The sequence below is a fragment of the Chenopodium quinoa genome, unplaced genomic scaffold (assembly GCF_001683475.1).
Source record: "Chenopodium quinoa cultivar QQ74 unplaced genomic scaffold, ASM168347v1, whole genome shotgun sequence".
Lineage (NCBI taxonomy): Eukaryota > Viridiplantae > Streptophyta > Magnoliopsida > Caryophyllales > Amaranthaceae > Chenopodium > Chenopodium quinoa.
The window spans coordinates 2028515-2051920 of NW_018742879.1; the positions used below are offsets into that span (position 1 = coordinate 2028515).

Genomic DNA, 23406 nt, shown 5'->3' on the forward strand with positions numbered 1-23406 from the left:
ATTTAATTATACCTTATGTGTGAAGTAGTCACACCATGTGGCTAGCATATAAGTATTATCTAAAAAAAGATAAAATAGGATAAAAACAAAAAGACCTAACAGAGATAAAAAAATAAAAAAATAAAAAAATAAAAAGAAGAAGAAGGTGATCATTGGGCGGGCCGAGGCCAAAGCCTTAAAAATTAGCCCATCAAGTTGGGCCGGTCCAAAGTGCGGGGCGAAAATGCTTGCCCAAACCCGGAATTTTTGACTGGGCCAAGCAAAAAAAAACAACTAAAAATGTGTAAAATGCATGTCCAAGGCCCTTCTAAAAAAATTAATTTCAGGGCGGGCCGAACCTTTCATGGCCATAACCTGCCCAAAATCAGGCCGGGTCGAGCCGGGCCTATGTTGATCAGGTCTAAGATGAAAAGATTACCAAGGCAATCAAAGTGGCAATGTTGCTTTAGTAGATGAATGTGGTAACATAGATTGAAAACCAAAGTACGTAGGTTCAAGGTGCGTTTTATTTCCTTGATTTCTACTTATTTGAACTTATTTATCTTTTTTATTTTTTAAGTTCTTAACTTAGCAAAACTTTTAGTTGTGAAATTTAGCTTGGGTAACCCTTACTATTTTCTATTTGTGAAAAATAAAAAATACGGAGTAAAAAAAATGAATTGATCAGGGCCACAGTCCAAAAAGAAGCCAATCAAAGCCCAAACTTCTTAGCATTCTTAGAGGCCACATGGAAAATAAGTAACATATCACATTTGGGGTTTGAGTTCAACATTATCTCCTCAAATTTCTCCACTTGATCAAACATACCAGATACCACTACCCTACGTACTTGTCCACCTTACTCGTTTGATCAAACTCCAAAAGCAGCCCATCATGTAACATACGATACTGGATGTCAAGCCCATTGGGCCTATCATGGGCTAGAGAAAAGATATGATCCTGTGAGTGGTGACTCTATGCTCGTTGCCGTTGGTGAAGGAACTCAAAAGGTCAAGTAGGTGATAGTAGGGGTGAGCATAACAGGGTATCAGTTAAATTTTCTGGAAGCGGAATTAGAACCTGTTGTAATAGGTTTTGGTTCTGGTTCGGTTCCTCAAAATGAGAATCAAAACCTGTTTAACAGGTTCCTGAAAAATAGGAACCGGAACCTGCAAGTTCAGGTTCCGGTTTTGATTCATGGTACCTCGTCTTTTACTATATTTCGTACTTTTTGGGTCATAAATTTATAATTCTTACAGTTTGCAAATACAACAAACCAAAAATAGTTGTTTACCAAATTTAATACTGCTCCCACTGGCCCAAGTTACTTACAACATTTTGACTGGACACGCTTGTCGATGCACATGTTTGACCGTCAATATCTTTTATTTTAAACTTATATAAGCTATAAAAAAATTATAATAAGAAACTATACATTAAAATAGACCTAACAACATCTTACATTATTACATTGGCTTTCACATAATAGTTAAAAAAGATGGTCAAAGTGAGATTTGTGAATAGTGCAAAAAGTCAAAATGTTGCGAGTAATTTGGGACGGAGGGAGTACATACTAGGGTATATAGTTATAACAATTAATTTTATTTATATTTAGTAAAATTGGGCTTAAATTGATATATGATTTGGGTTTAAGTAATAATGTTATTAGGTTACATGGTACCCTATAGGTTTCCATTCCTAAAAAATCGAAAACCTGAACCAGAACCTGTTGCAGCAGGAAGCAGGTTCTCTATTTTATTACCCCAAACTGAAACCTCTTGTACAGGTTCCGACTACGACTATTTCTAACAAGTTCCGATTCAGATTACCCTGAATTTTTGCTCACCCGTAGTTGATAGGGACTCATAGGGTATTTTGTTAATAAAAATACCTATACTTCAAATTGGAGGGCTGATCAAAAACAATTGGCATCAATAAACTACCTAGACTTAAATCAAGGGGCGTTCACCATGCACGCATTTTAATGCTGCTTTAGCAATTATGTACTTCCATCTTATCTTTGCCAAAATCAAACTCTCATTTTGTTACCACCACAAACATGTCTTATCTTACTTCATTATTTCATCTGTTTCTTCCAAATCCTATTCATACTTTCGTAGCGTGTAAGTGTGTTATATTCGTTGTATAAATCACTTACTGTACTTTGTTGCTAAAAAATGTCACAAAGATAAGAAATGTAAATTTCCGATATTTCTTAATTTAAGCGAGTCTAATTATTAAATTGGAGTGTGTTATATTAGCTATATATTTCCTCCGTTCCTAATTAGATGACACGTTTCTTTTATCACGTTTGTCAACGCACAATTTTAACGATTTATATCTCCCATTATCAACATTGTAAAATTATAAAAAGTGAATATTAAAAAAATATATATTAAGGCGATTCAAACAAGATCTCACATGATAATATTTTATCGTAGCTACAAATCACAAAAGCTAGTCAAAGTGTTGTTTGTGAATAGTGCAAAAGTCAAACCGTGTCATCTAAAAAGGAACGGAGGAAATATATAATTTACATATTTTGAACTAGTTAGCCATGGTCACTTAATAATTAGACTTACTTAGATTAAGATTAAAATTTCACTCGTAAACTATGAAATTACTCACTTAACCCTAATTGTTCTACCTTTGTTATTTTTGTATTTCTCCCCGATAAATATTATTGGGAAAGTCAACAATTTACAAAAACCCTTATGAAAAAAAAAAAACAGAGTGCACCACGGGCCGCGTTTTATGTACATGGGAGTGTCGTTTTGTTCTGGGTGTACCATGCTCATGGTACACCCGGATGTACGGATCAGGCATTATAGAATTAGAATTAACTAACATTGTAAATATATAGACACATAAAGAAATTGTATGTATAGATTTTGATTTTTTTTTTTTTTTTTTTTAGTCTTTATTTTTCCTTTGGTTTTAGTCATCCAAGTAATTCATTTTTCCATTCATATGAACCTAGCCAACCAAAATGATTGGGAAATGATTTTTTTTTTTTTTTTTTGGTGTTCCACCAGGTTCACCCTTTGCGCTAATTTGGATTCTGGGCTCAGTTTTGGGTAGTTAGGTTCCACTCCCCTCCCAATTGTTGTTGCGGGGAATCGAACACGCGGTCCTCCTTACCAAGTGTAGCCCCAATAACCACTACACCAACAGCCTATTGGTATTGAGAAATGATTTAAGCACAACAAAAAATTGATATTGGCACATGCCACGTGAGAAAGAGCATTGAAATTTATGCTCTCACAATGAGTGTGCCAAAATCAATTTTGGTGTGCTTAAATTATTTTCTAAATAAGTGACAAGTTGGTTTTATTTTCTTCTCAACCAAACAATCACTAAAATGTGTTTAGTTAAACGAGAGTGACAATCAAACCCTAAAGCACATATTAGTAGTTTAGTGCGTACTGGTTGATCACTACTTATGAGTGTCTCCACAAGAGGCCAAGATAGAATTTTGTGATGTCAATTTAATTGCTTAAATTCTTGCAAAATAGCCATATAATATTTTAATTATGGAGTGAAATAGGACACGTAAGTACATTACTAAGCGATCACCTTGCACATTATATATTGCGATCGACACTAAAGTATAGTAAGCCATTAAAGCTCTATCTCCTCATCTTATTTTCAATTATTTTCTCAGAAAATAATGGAAAATAAATTTAAGTTGGGAAATTCTCAAATAAGTCCCATTAAAATCTCCTAAAATATATTACTCGTAATAAGGTTCAAGGTCCAACAAGTCCAATAAAGTTTGACTCACCTGGTGCTATTATATGTGGTTGAAAATAAATACTCCGTAATATTCTTTTTACCCATATTTTTTATAAACTCCAGAAGAATCGAAACTATAAATTAGAAAATTGAAATAATATTACAAAATGATCCCAAAAAAAACCAAATCATTGGTGTACAATTTTCCTCAAGACATAAAAAATTGCATGATACACAAAATCTACATTCAACAGTACCTTAAAAAGAGGATCAGATAAAAAAGAAATGGATAGAATTACTCTACTCGTGTCCATTTTATCGAAACCCAATTATTTTTTTTTCGAAACTGACATCTATCCAAGTCAGCCACACGCACTTTCAGCCCTTCTATGCCATCAACTTTCTCAAATAGCTGCCAAAAACTCCTCTAAATAAATAAAAACATCAACCTAATTTTTTTAAAAAAAATTTCCACATAATATCTTACTCATAAATTAGTTGTCATCTTTATTATCATCATTCATATCCTCAATTATTAATATTTTTATTTTTTTTTCCAAAAAAAAAACTTGGATAAGCCTATACTTATACCCACCAACTTTTGGACCCCTTCTTCATCTTCAACCTTCAAAATTTCTCTCTTTTGCTTACTTTGACACTTTCTACCACAAAATTTGAATTGAATTTTTTTTTTTCTACCTAATCTCTTTTTAATTTTTCTGATCTTTGAAATTTGAAGGTTGGAAAAAAAAGTCAAAAAAAAGTTTAAGAGAACTTTAATTTGTTCGATTCTAGCACTTTTTGATCCAAAAGTTGAAGTGGGTCTAACTTTAAAAGACCACAAAACCCCATAAAAAAAATACCCAACCTTTTATTTTTCTTACATTCTTAAAAAAAAAATAAAATAAAAAATGGCATCTTCTTCTTGTTCTTTGAAACATGGAATCTCTGTTTCTGGGTTTATTGAAAAAACCATTGTTAAACCCAAAACCACTGAACAATTCCCTCAAAATTATGACTTTAAAACCACCCAACAACAATTTCCAGATTTGAACTGCCAATTTCTGGGACAATCCCTTATTGTCTCAGATCAGAAGAATTTACCAATCTCAACTACCAAATTCTCTGTTCAGGTATTCATATTCCCCTGTTTTAAATGTTGAGGTGAAATTTTTGTAATTTAAGATAATGGGTTTTTATTAATTTGAAATTAGGATTAATGGGTGTTTTTTTATTTTTGTGAATTAATTTCAGGCACAAGCATCATATTGTGTGAGCAAAGCAATGAGATGGTGGGAAAAGACATTGAAGCCTAATATGATAGAGATCCGTTCAGCTCAACACCTTGATGATGAACTTAAGAATGCTTTTGATAATCTTGTTATTGTTGATTTTTATTCTCCTGGTTGTGGTGGTTGCAAGTCCCTTCATCCCAAGGTACTTTATTCATTTATATTCGTCAGACTACCTCCGTTTCTAAATGTTCTTAGCGTTAACGTTTACGGTTAATACGGACTGTGGTGTGTCACCAAGTATTAAAAGGACTTTTAGGAATGGATAATGTATTTGCTTAATCATTCATGATAATTATTGATAAAAAATGTTAATTGTGTTGTTAATTTTTTCAGATTTGTCAGCTGGCTGAGTCAAACCCAGATGCAATTTTCCTGAAGGTCAATTATGAGGAGCTGAAACCAATGTGCCATGCTTTGAATATACATGTTTTGCCCTTTTTTAGGTTTTACCGTGGTGCAGAAGGCCGTGTTTGTAGCTTCAGTTGTACAATATCAACAGTAAGACATTTTAACCCTTGTTAATTTAATTACTTTAATTGAATTTATTTGATTGGGAGTTTTTTAATTTATTGGTTTTATGTTACTAATTAATTGCAAATGCTATTAATTTGCAGATTAAGAAGTTTAAAGATGCATTAGCAAAACACAATACAGAAAGAAGTTGTAGCCTGGGAGAAGCTAAGGGGCTAGAGGAATCTGAGATGATTAAATTGGCATCAATGGGTCAATTATCCCTCGATTCGCGTGTACCGACATCGATTAAGGATGGATTATTAGAAGAATTGATGTTAGAGAAGATGGATTTCTCTAACTCAAAGAATGTGACTGCAAATAATGCAATGTTGGTTAGCTGATTTAGGTTAACATGAAATGTTGTTAGCCTAAAGTTTATTTCTTTAGTTTAGGGACGTAAATATTTAATTTGGTGGGTTTGATACAAGGTTAAGGGGGGTTCTGGGTTTTTTTTTTTTAATTAATCCCTTGTTAATTTTAGATTGATTGAAATTATGTCATTTTTTATAATGTAATTTATGATCTGGATGAAATGGGAAAAAAAAAATTCAGATCCCCAAGATCATACAGTATTTCAGATACCAGACTGTCTTAATCCCTAACCAACTCTTGGTTGATGATTACTGCCATACTTCATGATTTTTGGATAATGCATTTTCCATACTTTTTCCCTTATCCGTTTTCAATGATGTACATCAGTTTAAGGGTCCATCTAAAGCATGGAAAAGTTGGTGCAATAATAATAATAATAATAATAATAATAATAATAATAATAATAATAATAATACGGAGTAATATAAGTTTGACATAGAACGTAACAACATAATTTAGTGAAGAAAGCACATTAAGATGAGGCAAGTCCTAACGTAATTTAGTGAAGAAAGCACATTAAGATGAGGTAAGTCCTAACGTAATTTAGTGAAGAAAGCACACCAAGATGGGGTAAGTTCTAACGTAATTTAATGAAGAAAGCACACCAAGATGAGACTAAGTCCTAAAATCACTCCACTGTAGATGTTTTAAGAGAATAATATAGTGTTAAGGTCGAATTCGATTTAACTAACAAGGATTAAAATGCGATGCCGAATTGAAATAAGTACTTTGTCATTTGTAATTATGGTAGTTGCTGTCTTGCTGAGTATATATGGCACATTGGCACATGATATACTAATTATAAAGTGGCTGTTCCCGAGTGGATACTACTTACTATTGGCGTTTTCTTGAAAAATAAGTGATTTCCTCTTACCCTTTCGAAAATCTTTAGTATAGAGTTGAATACAATTATACAAGTCTACAAGAGAATAACATTAGTGCCTAAAATAAAATAAGAGAATGGTATCATAGAAGATTTGAAGCACCTTCACAAACAAGTGGCAGAAGTAGATCGACAAATCTATTCTTGTAGTGTCTTAAGAGTTATGACAGAATACTCCTTCAATATACTTCGTCTTTATTTATTTATTTTTAATATATATAATTGATAATCGATTTAACATTAACTAAACTTTAATACGGAGTAACAAAATGATAACAAAATGTAATACAATGTTTTTTTAAAAAAGAATTGTGCAAAAGGATTATAAATATTGTACGTACTACGTATCTATTATTTCATCGGATATTAAAAAAATTTCCAATAATTTATACTTCTATATATCATAATTATAGTGATTCTATTACATTTCAAAATATATATTTTTTTATTATTAAAGCAATCACGAAACAAGTCTTAAAATAATTTGAGCTGTTGATTGATCGCATGCATGGAAATGTGTGTATTTGTTTATATCATCTTATAATGAACCCTTTACAAAAATTCTGAAGTAGTCGAGTCACTTGTTATACTCCCTCCATCCCTAAATATAATTCTCATTTAATTTATTTGGGTCAAGCTTTGAAAACTTTTACCATAAATTCCCGTTATTTTATAAAAGATTATATGTTCATGTGAGATCTTGTTAAATCTGTCACATTGTATATTTTATTAATATCAAGTTTTTATAAATTTTACGCATATGAAAATAGGGATATAAACATTTTAAAACACGTCTTGAAAACTTTGACCATAAATTCCCGTTAATTTATAAGAGATTATATGTTCATGTGAGATCTTGTTGGATTCGTCACGTTGTATATTTTATATCAAATTTTTATAAATTTTACACATGAAAATAGATATATAGACGTTTTAAGACACGTCTTAGAGACCGTAAAAAGTTAAACGAAAACTATATTTAGGGACGAAGGCCAGAGGAAGTATGTATTATAGGCTTCTAGAAAAGTAGGCAATACTCATGACTTCATGAGTCATGGTCTAATGGATCCTCATGTTTCATATATACAAGTAGTTCATCAGATTCAAACATTTAAGAGTGTGTTTGGTAAGTGGGAATTAAGGGTGGGATTGGGAATTTTAATCCCAATCTACGGTAATTCCCATGTTTGGTTCATCGGAATGGGAAAATAAAGGAGGAAGGGGAATGGGAATGGGAATAAAATGCTTCTATTCCCATCATTTTATTACCTAGGGGGAGTAGGTAATAGAGATGAGAATTGAAAACAAGTAATGAATTGACTAAAATGCCATTAATGAAATAGAAAATGGAATGATTTTTGCAAGTGTGTTTTCGTAATTGTAAAATGTTATTTCCTATCTATTCCCATCTCTTTCCAAACAAGACATTGGACATATTTTTATGAATTCCCACCTTCTAACTCCCATTCCCATTTTCATTCCTATCCTATAATCTCCAAATTCTCATTTCCACTTGTCAAACACCCCATAAGTAGTTTTTAGCCTTGAGCGTTATCTCAAGTTTTTACATGAACCACAATTATTGTGACCTTAAACTTATCTATCTTAATTTTTTTTAATTAATTTTTCTTTACAATATTATTAATATTACATAATTGTTCAACGTTAAAATAATAATGTTCAAGACTTATGGTGATCATATATGTTACACTTTTTTTAAAAAGGAAAATATATGTTACATCTCGTATTATTTATTACTATAGATAAATATGAACGACTTTGAATGGGTTAAAGAGAATGTCATGTGACAAATATTTTTTTTTTTTTTTTTTTTGTAAAGATGTGACAAATAAAGTTTTAATATACTATTATAAATAGATTTAATTTACATTTTACTGTTCTATCCTATGTACTAAAAATAAAGAATTTAAGTACACTAATAGTAAATATTTTAAGTATAATACGTAGAAGAAACATGTTCACATACACACAGGTTTTTTTTTTTTTTTCTTTTTTCTTTTTAAGGAAGTAAGAAACATGGAGTAAAGAGGTACAACAACGTAAAAAGATTCTAATTAATATTTCCAAATACCCTAAATAATAAGAGTTTTTATTAAGCATGAAATGAAATGACAATCTTAATGTACTAGATATTTAGACTTTGATTATGGTTAACAAGTGTATGTAGATCAAATTAACACATAAAAGAACCTTTTATAGAACGTTTAAAATGAGATATAAATCAAGCATCCAATGCATTATGCATAAAGAATTATATAGGCTTTATTTGGCAAATGGCAGTTGGTTGTTGGCGGTTGATTGGTTCACTTGACTTGTTTGACCAGCTGCAATATTTGGCTATTTATAATGGCTTTTGAAATTGGTTGTTTAAGCTGACTATTTATAAAAGTGTTAGGTAAATTTAGTTGGTGGCTGTTGACTGTTTAATAGATAATTTGTGAGCCAACAAGTCAAAAGCCAACAAAAAAAAGCTACTCATAGCAACTTTTTATTTTGGCTTAAAAGCCAGTTTTTTCGCTGAATAAAAAGTCAATTACCAAACACTTTTTTATTTGCTATTTGACCACATAGAAAAAGCAAAAGCTAAAAGTTAACCAAAAAGCCATTTACCAAACATGAACATAGTGAGGAATAATGCAACAAGTAGTCCAAATATGAGGCTGCCTATAACTCTGAAAGATCACCGACTACCTAACACTATACGTCAATGTTCCAAATATTGACTGCGTTGGCCGTTGAGGGAATCAAAGCTTGGTCGACATGAATTATCATGATGAATAAAATGGAAAGATGCATTGCATGGACCGCCTTTTTGTTTCAATCTTTCTTTAAAAATTGAATCTAATATTTTTCACATTTAAAACTTCCTCTGTTTTTCAGTTGTACACTTCCCTATTTAGAAAATTGTTAATTAATTGCAACACTTTTTATTTTTGATCGTAAACCAAAAAAAAAAAAATATCGAATAAATTGAAATCAATTCATGTACAAGTAGATTTTTGCCCTTCGGATGCGTAGCAAGTGGTATACACCCTACTCCAATTTGACAAATAACATAAGACAAGTGGGATCACGTAAAAAAGGGATTAACATAAGTTTTTGGTGTACAAAGAGTCATAAAAGATATTTATATGTAGATAGGATTTGACCTCAAGTCTTAGATTTCACTCTCAAAATTTTAACTAACTAAGCTAGTTGGCATCTACAAAATAGAGTATATTAATGTATTATTTATATTATATGCAGACTATTAAATTAATTAAAGATTTGAATGGTATTTAAGACCTGAAATCAAATATCATCTATTGGTATTGATCTGCAATCTGCGAATGACAAAGATTAACGATAACAAAAACAAAACAAAAAAATTTAAAACTATCATCAATCATGTATAGCCCAAACCCACGTGCTTTGAGCATTTTAATGAAAGAGAGCGAGTGAGGACAAAGTTATGTAGCAGAGAGATGCGGCGGTTTGCTAGGGTTGTTCTTAGATAAATCCAATAGAACATAGATTATTTTGGGGTTCATATTCTGGATATATTTTATCCTTTCTTATAATTCTTATTCGTATTAAGACACTGAAACCACTTAATTACATAATTATGATTTGGCTTTCGAATCATTGCGATGGATTAGGAAATCAAGAATCCTCCATTGCATGTCGTCACACTCTCCACATTTTTTTTTTTTTTTTTTTTTTTTTTTTGTGTCGAAGGCTTCCACTTGATTTATCTCATTTATTGTATATTTTGTTTTTTAAAAGAATCACAAATTCTTATATGTGGCTGACCAAACCGTGTGACTAGTAATTATGGGGTTACTTCGTTAGTGTTATAGGGGTTGTTTCGTCAAGGTTATAAGGGTTATTGGTCAATGTTACAAGGGTTACTCGGTCAGTATTACAACGATTATTCAGTCAGTGTTATAGAGGTTACTTTGTTCTTTTACAAATGGTCACATGGCGTGACCAGCCGCACACAGTACAAGATGCGGTAGAAAGAAATTTATTGGACCTTGATTGAAATACATTCGGGTGCGTGCAAGGTACACTCAATGGTATTTTTGCCTCATTATTTATTTATTTATTGTATCAAATGAGCAAAAACACACCATTGGATACACCTACCTCTATGTGCACCTGGGTGTATATGGTTTTGGACCTTGTTGGTTTAACTAAATAAATTAATTAAGCCGAATTGGTTGCAAATAGAGTAATAACCTAATACTTTCCTTGTTTATCAATGCGACAATGTATGCATGTATTATTTTGACTTTTTTATACGAAGTATATTGTATATATTGTATATAACTAGATGAAACCAGTGCGATGCACGGTTTGTTTGTGTTTTTTTTAAAACAAATATTTTTTGTATGTATGTGATAAAATTTGTTATTTTATTCATTATACATAAAATATCATTTAATATTTTTATTAAAATAAATTGTGAATTTCCTTTCATTCGTTATATATTTAGATAAAATTCCTAATATCAAAAGATAAAATTTTATATTTAATTAATTTAAACTATAAAATCTCATTTGCCAATTTTGCTTATGTGGCATTTGAATTATTTAATTCTAAAAGAAATTACAAATCTCTTATTTAATTGGCTATAACTAACATTTATATTCCTACATGGCGCGTTAAGAAAATTTAATCCTATGTGGCTCTCTAAAAACTCGGAAAAAAACTCTCCTTTATATATATATATATATATATATATATATATATATATATATATATATATATATACTAGTTTTGTGCCCGCGCGATGCCCAAAATGTTAATAAAATTTTACGATAAACTTTTTGGTTTGAATGTTAAATACGGTCCTATAATCCTTTTTGATAATGTAGAATTTTTTTTTTGAAAGAAATAATGCAGAATATTTAAACATACAATATCATATTGTTTATTTATATAATAGTTTAATTTTTGTAGTTTTATTTGTAAATAGATATCCATGTTATTATTGGCTTGAAATTATTTTTATTGAACTTAAATTATTTTTACTGAATTGAAAGCAGTTTTAGCAAACTAAAATTATATTTACTGATTAGAACTTATTTTTACATATTCTCTATTTTTTTAAAATAATTAAATATATTATAAATGAATCTTATTTTAAAGAACTTTTTAAAACGAATTTAATGATTAAAATAGAATCTAGTTATAGGATATTTATTAAAAGTTATGATAAAATTTGTATATATGAAATATTAGAATTATATTGATAATAAAACTCCATACAATATTTTATCTTAAAAAATCTATCCAAAATTCGTTTGCTTAGCATTATATGTGTCACAGTAATACCTATTTGTTGCTTGTGTGGCGCGACACTTGGCAAAAAATTGGAATGCCAAGTGTCGCTATCTCGTGGCCTGGCTGCGAGACCGGCTTTATTTATTAGAGAAGTGATATGATATGATATGATATGATATTAGATTGCTAATATGTGAAAAAAATATATATATTTTAATTGTTGTCGAGCTAATATGTGAAAAAAATTATTTCTAAAAGTATTATTGTCTAAAATTATAAAAGTAATAAAAACCACAATAATGCATCTATTGAGAAACTAAAGAAGTTTGTTTTATTTTTTTATTTTAGCACAATCAACTTAATCTATAGTAGTCTACCTTTGAGTCTAGTCAAGTTAATTGGTTGTGAAATATTAACCCATTTCTATCTATAAACCACAGTTAAAACACTAAAGGCCAAGTACTTTAAGAAATTTTCATCAGATATAACCTAACATTCATAGTTAGGAGTGTCAAAGTACCAAACTCATTCAAAAATTTAAGTTTATGGTTGAGATCTAAGAATGAGTTTAATTAATATGCTAAATATTTTAGGACAGGTGGATTAGCTATTAACCCGTGATCGTTTAGTCATGTTGGCTCATAATACCATGTCAAATAGAGAAATAATTCTCCTCCGAAGCACTATATTAAGCTTTTAGTTGAGACGATCTTTTAACATGATATTTGAGGTACCGTAATACAAAGGTCCATTACGGGTTCAAATCTCATCACTTTTTTTTTTTTTTTTTTTTTTTTTTTAAGTGGAATAGATTTAAGACTTCACTTTAAAAGATGGTGTTTAATGGAAAAATTGAAAATCACAGAAAATTAGGTAAAGTTTAATTTGTATATGCCTTAATTATTTGTATGACAAACTATAGTTTTTTTTTTTTAATTTGTTTTTTGTTCAACCCAGTTCACCGTTTGGACTAATCCAAATTCGAGGATCAGTTCTGGCTGGTTAGGTTCCTATCCCCTCCCAATTGTTGTTGCAAAATTGAACACGCGTTCCTCCCTACCAAATGTAGCCCTAATCACCACTACACTAACAACCAATTGATACAAACTATAAACTATAGGAGTAATATAAGACATAATACTACAAGATGTTATGGAAATGAAAGCCGATGTAGGGTTGATAAAGTTCCTAAAATAAGTGATAGTTGGAGCATATAGTTGGAGCATATATCGTGGCAGTGACGAGGATGCCATGAATATTAATAATCCATAGTATAGTCCATATGACAACATTACCCCACATAAGTATTGGTGTATCAAAATTCATTACTGTCCTACTCATGCAACATTGCAACATTTTAAATTGGTATAAAAGTTAATTGAAGGTGTGAAAGTTAACACCCTTGTGATATTTTGGTATAAAAATTAGCAAATGATAACATTTGAATCTTTTTTATGTTGTCGGAGGAAATGTGTTTCATATAATTATGTTTTTATTCTATGATTTTTTGTTGCTAATACACATTAAATATTATATACTTCTCCATTCCACGCCCACCACTATGATTATTGACAAATAATAACAACAAAATTTTTTAAGAGCAAATAGAATTCTCAAAAAGACAAAATGAAAGAGAAAGATATAAATCTAAAGAATGGGAAAGAGGAGAAAATGTGTGGGAGAATAATTATAGATTAAACATCGTTCATATTGGCATATTTGTAGAAGTAGCAAGTAGCTAATTTTTTATATTTTGTTTATTTCATGTACTCTAAGTATAATTTGGAGTTTTAGAGGTGAGAATTGCTATTATTCTAGAGAAGGCCTAAGATTTCATGTCTAAACACTATTTGAAATTAGCTCTTTTATTTTATTATTATTATTAATTTATTTTTTTTGAAGAAATTTGAAATAAGCTTATTAAAGGTTATAAAATAATAGAGATTAGGAATAAATTTATTTATATATTTTTTTATATTGCAAAAATTGAAAGCTCGATGTAAAGCCAAAAATGTGTAATTAAATCTCGAACTTACAATTTTTCTTGAATAACTCTTTTGCATAGTCTTCAATTTTACTCTATTTTATTTAATTTCATTTTTTTTCCTCATTTGGCTTTTCTCGGCTTTTAATAGAGTTATAAAAATATTTGAAAAATATATTTAACACCAAAAAAAAAATTAATAAATATAAAAATAATATGATACACGCTTACTTTGACATGAAAAATGGCTAATTGTCGCCTTTTACTAACGTTTATACCAATCTGCCACCTTATGCGAATTTTTATACCAATTTGTCACATTTTGTTAACTTTTATACCAATTTGTCGCCGGTTATAATTTTTAATACCAATATGTCGCAAGGGTGCTAAATTTCAGGGGCAGAGCTACAAGGGGGGCTGGCAGAGGCTCGACCCTGTAGCCCAAACCCACGGCCCATACTTTTACTAATTGGTCCCTTGCAATAATTTAGTATATATACTAATGATTTCATTTATTTGTTGCTGAAATTATGGTGGCTTAGGCCTTGTTTAGTTCAACATAATTTAACTTATTTCAGAAAAAATAAGTTCAGACCAGATTAGATCAGAAAAAATAAGTTCAGATTAGAAAAAATAAGTTCAGATCAAATCATCGTTTTATGTGCAATTTGTTAGCGCTAAATATCTTTGGTTTCGTAATGAAAAAATTATGAAAATTACATATTAATAAAATACACATTATTACGAATATAACAATATCCCACTTGATATATTTTTTCCTTACAAATTATCGTATACTTAAGGTCAAAATTTGGTCAGAGCAGACAATAAAATTAGATCAAATCAGATCAGATCAGATAAGATTAGACCAGATCAGATAAGTTTAGATAAGTAATATTAAGATGAAATATACAGGGCCTTAGTGGTAAGTGGGCTTACAATAACTCCTCTAAGTCTAAAGTTCGATTCCTAAGTGTACTACATTTTTTTTAATCTTCTTCATAAGTTCAACGATATTAGATCTTTTATTTTACCTTTTCCTCTCTTTTTTTTTGCCCAAATTCTATGCTAAACTTCTTCAACTTTTCAATAATTGATTTATCTTTTAAATTATTCAATCTTCTACTTGTATTCAATCAAATATTTTTGTTTTTTTTTATATAAATTACCGCCTTTATTTAAAAAAAATTCAAATTTGTACTTAAGATCATGACTTAATTTGTTTTTCAAAAATTAAGTAAGGACTTGTAAAAAAAAAAAAAAAAAAAAGGTAAGGAAATTAGCATAGTTAAAGGAAGCGATGTAGTTCGCTGCTTAAATTCTAGACCTGTTCAAAGTGAGCCTGGCCCGATTTTAATTTTTTTTTGGACGGGCTAGGGAATGAGATTTAATGAAATTTGAATTGTTTTTTAGCCCAGCTTGAAACTGACCCAAAAAGCCCGTATGACCCGGCTAATATGGGCACATAGGCCCAAATCTTAGCCCAACCCGGACCCGCCCAAAGATCACCTCTAAATTCCTTCACAAAATAACATGTTGAGACTTCGTGTGATTTGTGAGGGCAGTGAGGTTCGAACACTCGACCTTATTACTATCTTGAGTTCGTGTCATGAGTCTTCCTCCTGTATCTTCATTTGGAGCTTTTCACTCACTGTTACGCTGCGCCTCTGTCTCTCCTCCATTGAAGCATATTTTACCAGGTTCCCTTGAAGTGGCTTCTGATCTTTCTCTCCTCCATTGAATCATCTCAAGTAAGATTCATTTTTAATCATCAATTATCAATTACATAATCTAGGGTTTATCGTTGATTTATTTGTTCAAATTGGGGTTTTTCTAAGGTGGATTATTGAACTATTGATTGTGATTACTGAAATTAGGAAAGATTATAAAGAGCTATTTTGTTGATATTCTTATGCTACAAGTACTTTATGTGATTTTTTGGAGCTTAATTTGATAACTGGGTTCAATTTGGTTGCCAATGTGTAGCAGCCTTTTGTTTATAACCCTTCAATGTTTGATTAGTAGCATTATATTGACCTATGATTTAATGAGTTGTTACTCAATGTGTGTAGTTTAGTCGATTAGTTTATGAATGTATTGGGTTTTGATTAGTTGGCTGTTAATTTTGGCTTCATGGGTGTATCTAGATGAAGAAATTGATTGAAATTTGTAATTTGTAATCGGTTTATTTGTTATTGTACTCACAAGAGTCGCAACCCCATTGCTAATTTCTAAATGCTAACAATGAAACTTGTGATTTCCTTTGTAGTTCATCAATGGCAATTTCCTCCCCTCATTGTATACGAAACTCCATTGTTCCTCGCGTTGCATTACCCAGGGGCTTGAATTATAGATGTGGGAATTTAAAGAAGACGCGGTTCCAAGTTTTGGCATGCTCTTCTGTGGCAGACAAAGGTCTTTCCTTTGACAAGAGAGTAAGTTCTCATTTCCTGCTTCTTGCTTGTTTTGGTACTGGTTTGCACTTGCTTTGGCTGCTTACATAGCCTGGTGGGTATTTTTGGTTGTTTACAGCACAAATTTAGACTAAATGCTGTTTAAATTTATGTTTCTAGACACTCTGGTGTAAATAAGATATTTTATGATCTAGTAACACTATAATAAGTATTAACCTGTTGTTTCAACAATTGTACATTACACCAAATTATTTGCTGCAGTACAGATTATTGCTGTATACTCCCTCCATTCAATGGTGTATTTTGGTTGAACATATTCACCTTATTGTACTATGAAATTTGATTTGTCAGTTTTGATCTCCAATGCAATAATTAATGACAAATTTTTTGAAATAGACTGTTAAGACCACATTGTAGGTGAGTGGGGCCAAGGGGAGAGAGAAGCTAGAATAGAGTCTTATGGTTGCAGTGGCACACAAAAGTGGTCTTATGATAGTAAGACGGTCTTACACAAATATTGGACATAACTAACAAGTTCTTAAAATGTGTGCATAACCTTTAAAGACAAAACATGGGAGCAGAGGGAGATGTTTGATGTAATTTCGAATGTTTTAGTCAGACAGTGACCAATTGCATTTTGTGTTCTATTGCTGACTGTTTATTAGGAGTAGAAAATCATTCTAAAACAATTTAGAAGTTCTTTCCCCACTTCTTATTAATAGTTTTATTACATGCTCTTTTCCTACAATTATATACTCTTTTCCACGCTTTGAAAATGCCCAACGATATTTACTCATATTTGGGTAGATTCTTGGATGTGTTGTAGTTGACTTATATTGAAAATAATGCATATTGCAGCAAGACAGAATGAAAGGATAAGGTCATGATGTCAGAAGATAAGTTTCCTGCTCATCGATAGAAGTTTTGTATCTCTCTTTGATCATCAGGGATCCTGCCATGAATGTTTAGTCAAACTTCCTGTGAATAGCTAGATTTTGTAAGAAGTGTCAGCAGTTATGAGCTTTGGACTTTAGATGAGATCCAAGCGCAGGTCTATGTACATTGTTTTCCAGTAGTTTGCATTGGTAACCATTGAGTTAGAGCTTGACTGCATACCTCATGATTTATCTCTCACTAAATTCAACATGATTCTCCGAAGATGCATTATTCCCTATTTATTGCATCAGACTTTCTTTTGCCCCTTTGCCCTTCTGCTTCTGACAATAACTAACTCTGGCTTGCTTTATCCTGTTACCCTTGGGGTCTTTCTATGTGAATAAAGGTGGATGCCTAGGGTGGTTTGTAGCAGTAATATGGTGACTTAAGTTGGTGTTACGGTTTCCTATTGTCTTCCAGTAGTGTGCATTGTTTTTATTGAGCTGGAGCTTAACTGAATACATGGTTCTTATTACAATATGCTGCTATAGGATTTATCTTTTTGTTTACCTTGTGCATGACTGAATCATACAGTTGACCATTATTATTCACCACCTATATTGTCTTCAGAAGAAAAAAATATTGCTAGCAAATTGTTATGTTCTAGTTGCTTCTTTTCTTCAAAATACAAGCTACTATATAAAGATTGGCTGCTTGTTAAAAGTCACCTTTGGTTAGCTTCTAGCAGTTGCCAGGAATCTTTCTAGATCTTGTGTCTTTACATGATTGTTTTCAATTCTTTGATCTGACACCTCTTTCAGTAAACCTTTTTTTTTTTACACAAACTGCTCTTGTTGCTTGTGCAGTTTGAACTTATTTGATCATCTTTGTTGATCATTTTGATGGCCCGCCAATAATTTTTGTGATGACATCTCTATCCTTGAGGTTTGTTATCTGATTCTATGTGATGGAGATTAATTGGTAAATGTGACTATTCTAGGTTGAGACCTTGTTAGACAGTGTCAAGTGGGATGATAAAGGTTTAGCAGTCGCTATAGCTCAAAATGTGGATACTGGAGCTATTTTAATGCAAGGCTTTGCTAACAGGGAAGCGCTTGCCACTTCTATTTCTTCTCGCAAGGCAACTTTCTACAGCAGATCAAGGAAACAATTGTGGATAAAGGGAGAGACATCTTCTAACTACATTAATGTACATGACATTTTTCTAGATTGTGACCGTGACTCGGTATGTATTGTGTGTACTGCCTTTTTTTTTTTGATAAATCTTCTATTATCTTATTGTTTGCTTAGAAGCACTAATTTGTGTTTCAGATTATATACCTGGGGAAGCCTGATGGACCAACTTGTCATACTGGAGCAGAAACTTGTTACTATTCCTCCGTTTCCAGCATTGTGGAAAATCCTCAGGTATACTGTGTGCCCATGGCACCACCCTGTGGCACATGCAACTTTTCCAGGCCAGAGTTTTATATTTAATTGAAGAAATTTTGATGCATTATGGCGTGGTCTTTAGGTTGAAAAAGACATATTGGCCATGACTACATTGTACTCACTTGAATCAACAATTTCTGAGCGGAAAGATGAAATAGTAAGAAAGATGGAAAGCAAACCTTCATGGACGAAAAAGTTATTGCTTGATGAAAAATTGCTCTGCTCAAAAGTCAGGTTTGTGACCTTACCTAATATAACTTCAGGTTTTCAGCCATATTAGTCTAATTAGATTCCAAACAAGTAGAATGACAGGCTCAATGCTTTGGTAAAATAACTTGGGTGACTTGGGTGTACGACCTTTAGTCTTCTCATTAATTGTCCTTTTTAGAAAACCTGTAAAAGAAAATTTATATAGAGGGTTCTTGTTCACCATTTTTATATCTCAGGGAAGAGGCAGATGAGTTGTGCCGCACACTAGAAAATGACGAGGAGAAGTCTCGAGCTGCTTCAGAGATGGCAGATGTGCTTTATCATTCTATGGTTCTTCTGGCACTTAAAGATGTGAAGATGGAGGATGTCCTTGAAGTCCTCCGAAAAAGATTCTCCAAATCAGGAATAGAAGAGAAGAACAGTCGCTAATTATGATACTAAGTATCAAGCTTTTTGCAAGCAGATGTTGTACTGACTAGACATGTGATCTACTCTCTACCACCTCTTCTTCTATCTTATGGAAATTGACACTGATATCAGGCGAGCCTTGCTTTGATTTATCATTTGGTCAAGAAAATTATTGATTTTTGTAGTGCCATGGATAATTTCATATGGACATGTGAAACTCTACATGTTGTATTTCTTAAGGTACACTGTGAATATCTGAATAATGTTAGTTACTCTGTATCTAACTTTGGTATATGTACAATGGTTTAATAAATACGTAGTACTATTGTCTATGACATCGTCATTTGCTCCAATATGATGCAGATTGTTGGTGAGTGAGAATTTGAGAGATGCTTTCATAAATGTATATATATATATACTAGTAACTGTAATTTATTTCATTTCCAATGTTGTATGTCACAGGATACAATGAGAGAGGGATATTCTTACCATATTATGCTTAAATATGATGTACTTCACCATATTCTTTGTTGTTTATGAAGAATATGGCAATTTATAGCTTCTTGGGCTAGCAGCCGGAGCATTTGGCAGCTCATCTCCTGTGCAATTGGCCAAACATTTAAGGTTTGCTTGTCCACAGCCAGTAATACAATCGAATATATCTGGCGTCGCATCCATGATACACTTCCCTGCACACCCAACAATGTCGGTTCCACAGTCGATAAAGCATTCAGGCATTGGCTTAGCAATTACCTCAGAGAGTATCACTGAAGTCATTGCTAGAATGCAGAAGACGAATTTTGCTTGGGAATTCATAGTTCAACTCTTTTTTTTTTTCTTGAACTCCTTGGTCTTTTTGAATGTGTTTGTTTTGTTTTGCTTTGTGTTGTTTTGTGAATTCATCCCAGTTTTACGATATGTATATATACTATGTCTTGGGATGACTATAACTGTATCTAAGCATGTTGCATATGGGATTATCCTTTGTTTGATTATCTTAATGGTGTGATTAGGGATGGAAGTTTTGGTTGAACTCTTTTTACATTGCGTATTACACTCATAACTCAAATCATCCAATTGACGTGATAATTTATTCTACATTAAAGAATGAGAAGAATGAATTATTAATCACAAATGAGAGGTATTAGTGTATTACTGTGTAGTGTGTACATTCATATAAAATACTCCCTACGTATCATATGCCAAGAGCTTAATTTGCAAGAAGTTCCCAATATTTTACCAACAATTTTTCAGTGATTAAGTTCTTTGTACCAATAATTTCTCTAGCGTTAAATAAAAACAATTTCGACGATTTTGTTGCGACAAAGGGAGTAACTGAATAAGCGATTTGGACCTAGGCTAAAGTCAAAACAAAATCGTGCTTTCACTCGTATAGACAACAATATAATTAATGGTAGACACAAACAAGGCTAATAATTTTGATGGTATTGGATTAACACTCAAAAAAATTGATAGTATCATATTAAGGGTTACGATTGGCCCTATGAAGGAAATGTAGAAATGACAAGGCCTCAAAAATCTTGGAAAGGAATGTAAGCGATTCATTATAATTAACATTTTAGTACAACTAACCTAATTTTTTAAAACTTATTTAAATGATTCATATATTGGGTGGTATTTGTAAATCAAACTTAGATTTAAGGTGAAAAGAATAGGTGATGACACCATATTTGTTTTCACAAACTATACTCGCTGTAATGTGTAACAAAGGTTGTAGTCAATGGATATTGCTAGTTGTGGAAGTAACATAAGAGGAGAAAGAGAGCATGACAATAGGAGTGTGAGTTACCCCTTTTTTCGGATTGAAGGGTTAATATGAGATACGAGTACCCTGTAAGGGAAGACCATCAACAATTTGATTACCACCTCTGCTTGTACTAATCTTAAAAACATCCTAGATTCTTTTTGTGACATCTCTGGCCATCTAGTAAATTTTCACAAATCTTTAATTATTTTCTCAAGAAACATCCCTAATGGCCGAAGAAACATCCTTAGCTCCAAATTTTAACATGACCCCTAAAGCCTCCCTTGGTAGATATTTAGGCGTTTTCTTTAGTTCTTATTATCCAATGAAGAAAGATTATAAAAATGTCATGCAAAAAACTAAACAGCGTATCCAACATTGGGAAGTCGGTTTCTTATCAAAGGCAGGTAGACATACACTTATCCAAAGCAATTTGGAAGCTAAAGAGTTCGTACCTCCTTCCTAGTTACCTCTGCTCATCTTCCCTCCTTCCTAATGATGTAGCTAAAGAGTTAGACTCCCTTCACCGAAAATTCTTTTGGAGACAAGAGAAAGATAAAAACTGCATCCCCCTTATCGCTTGGGATAAGATTTGTAGACCAAAAAATGCGGGTGGGCTAGGTCTCCGACGAACAATGCCTCTTAACAACGCATTCATTGCAAAGTTAGGGTGGAAAATTATCTCCGAACCTAATAGTCTATTGGTTAAAATCATTAGAGATAAATATCTCTGCAATAAATCCTTCTTTGAATGCATTCCAAATGTTAAAGATTCTTATATTTGGAGGAAAATCCTTGCCCAATGGGAAATTTTAAGAAAAGGAATTCGATGGAAGATTGGAAATGTAATGGATATACACTTTTGGATTGATAATTGGGCCACCAACCAAAGCTTACTTGAACTGCGTACTTCATATGGATCCAAATCAAGTAGAGTTAGACACAAAAGTGTCAGACTTCATTCTCCCTAATAAACAATGGGATAGACAACAGCTATGCTCCTTCCTCCCAGACAATATCATTTCTCAAATATTAGGAATTCCATTACCAAGTAGCACGATGCTAGATATGCCGGTGTGGGGTCTTACTTCGTCTGGCAAATTTACAGTAAAATCCGCCACATGGCTTGCCCATAATCTTGACCTTGATGATAAATGGGAACATCGTTAGATATGGAAATTAGATATCCCTCCTAAGCTCCAAATTTTCTTGTGGCAAATTCTTCATAATAGTCTAAGCGTTCGTGATACCCTTCACAAAAGAAACGTAATTCCTTTTAGTGACTGTGGTTTGTGTAATGTTCATAGTGAAATAGTGAACCATCTCTTTCTCTCGTGCATACATTCTAAAGATGTTTGAAACCATACCTTAGTTATGAATTGGTTGGATTGCACAGTTCCCTACACTAATTTAGTTGAATAACTTTTATGCTTAAAAAAAGACAAACTAATCATTAGGAAATTTATCTTCCTTACTTGGAGTATTTGGAAAGAGCGTAATTCTATAATTTTCCGTCAAGAACCCTTTGATATTTCTAGAATTTACCACCGAGCGCAATTTGCATTCAATGAGTAGCACTTCAGAATTCTCACCAATGTCTTTTCTTCATTGGGATCTCCGATCTACTCCACCTTCTCATTCTCCAACAAACACTATCATGGTTGCCTGGGAGGCGCCACCAACAAATTTCTACAAACTCAATTTTGACGCTTTAGTATTCAACAAGTCAGCAGCAGCAGGGATTCTCATCAGAGACAACAGTGGGATAGTTTTAGGAGCTCGCACTTTCAACCTCGGCACCACCAAGGTTTTCATAACAGAGGTCATGGCTCTTCATAAAGGCATTCTTCTAGCTCTTCATAAAGGCATTCTTCTAGCTCTTGAGCGTGGGATCAAAAATATTATAATTGAAGGTGATAATCTTTTAGTAATCAACTCTGTTAAAGGCATCTGGTCAACACCATGTCAAATTGATCATATTGTTAAAGACATTTGTTCTCTTCTTAGAAATTTCGATAACTGAAGCATTTGTCATATTTTTCGGGAGGCAAATCAAGCAGCGGACTGGATAGCAAATGTTGGTCATTTAGTAAGTGATAGTATGGATATAGTTCCTTGTAATAATTCTTCTTTATTTCCCCATCCTTTCTTCCAACGTATTAGGAATTCCCCTCGTGTGGAGGGTTTCCTAATGTTTACTTTTTTCTTACCATTGTTAAAAAAAATAAAAT

General features: G+C 32.1%; 3 protein-coding genes across 3 annotated transcripts; all 3 read left to right on the forward strand.

The window, feature by feature from the left end:
• The first annotated feature begins 4197 nt into the window (after positions 1 to 4197).
• On the forward strand, positions 4198 to 6151 carry LOC110726434 (thioredoxin-like 1-2, chloroplastic). Its single transcript, XM_021905914.1, has 4 exons — positions 4198 to 4847; positions 4969 to 5151; positions 5343 to 5507; positions 5624 to 6151. The coding sequence occupies exons 1-4, from the start codon at positions 4626 to 4628 to the stop codon at positions 5861 to 5863; spliced, it is 810 nt and encodes a 269-aa protein (XP_021761606.1). The 5' UTR covers positions 4198 to 4625; the 3' UTR covers positions 5864 to 6151.
• A 9452-nt stretch (positions 6152 to 15603) lies between these two features.
• LOC110726435 (histidine biosynthesis bifunctional protein hisIE, chloroplastic-like) lies at positions 15604 to 19742 on the forward strand. The gene is made up of 6 exons (XM_021905915.1): positions 15604 to 15801; positions 16320 to 16485; positions 18341 to 18586; positions 18673 to 18768; positions 18875 to 19026; positions 19239 to 19742. The coding sequence occupies exons 2-6, from the start codon at positions 16327 to 16329 to the stop codon at positions 19429 to 19431; spliced, it is 846 nt and encodes a 281-aa protein (XP_021761607.1). The 5' UTR covers positions 15604 to 15801; positions 16320 to 16326; the 3' UTR covers positions 19432 to 19742.
• A 1777-nt stretch (positions 19743 to 21519) lies between these two features.
• LOC110726292 (uncharacterized mitochondrial protein AtMg00310-like) lies at positions 21520 to 22146 on the forward strand. Its single transcript, XM_021905743.1, has one exon. It carries the CDS (start codon positions 21520 to 21522, stop codon positions 22144 to 22146), a length of 627 nt encoding a protein of 208 aa, XP_021761435.1.
• Positions 22147 to 23406: the final 1260 nt, after the last annotated feature.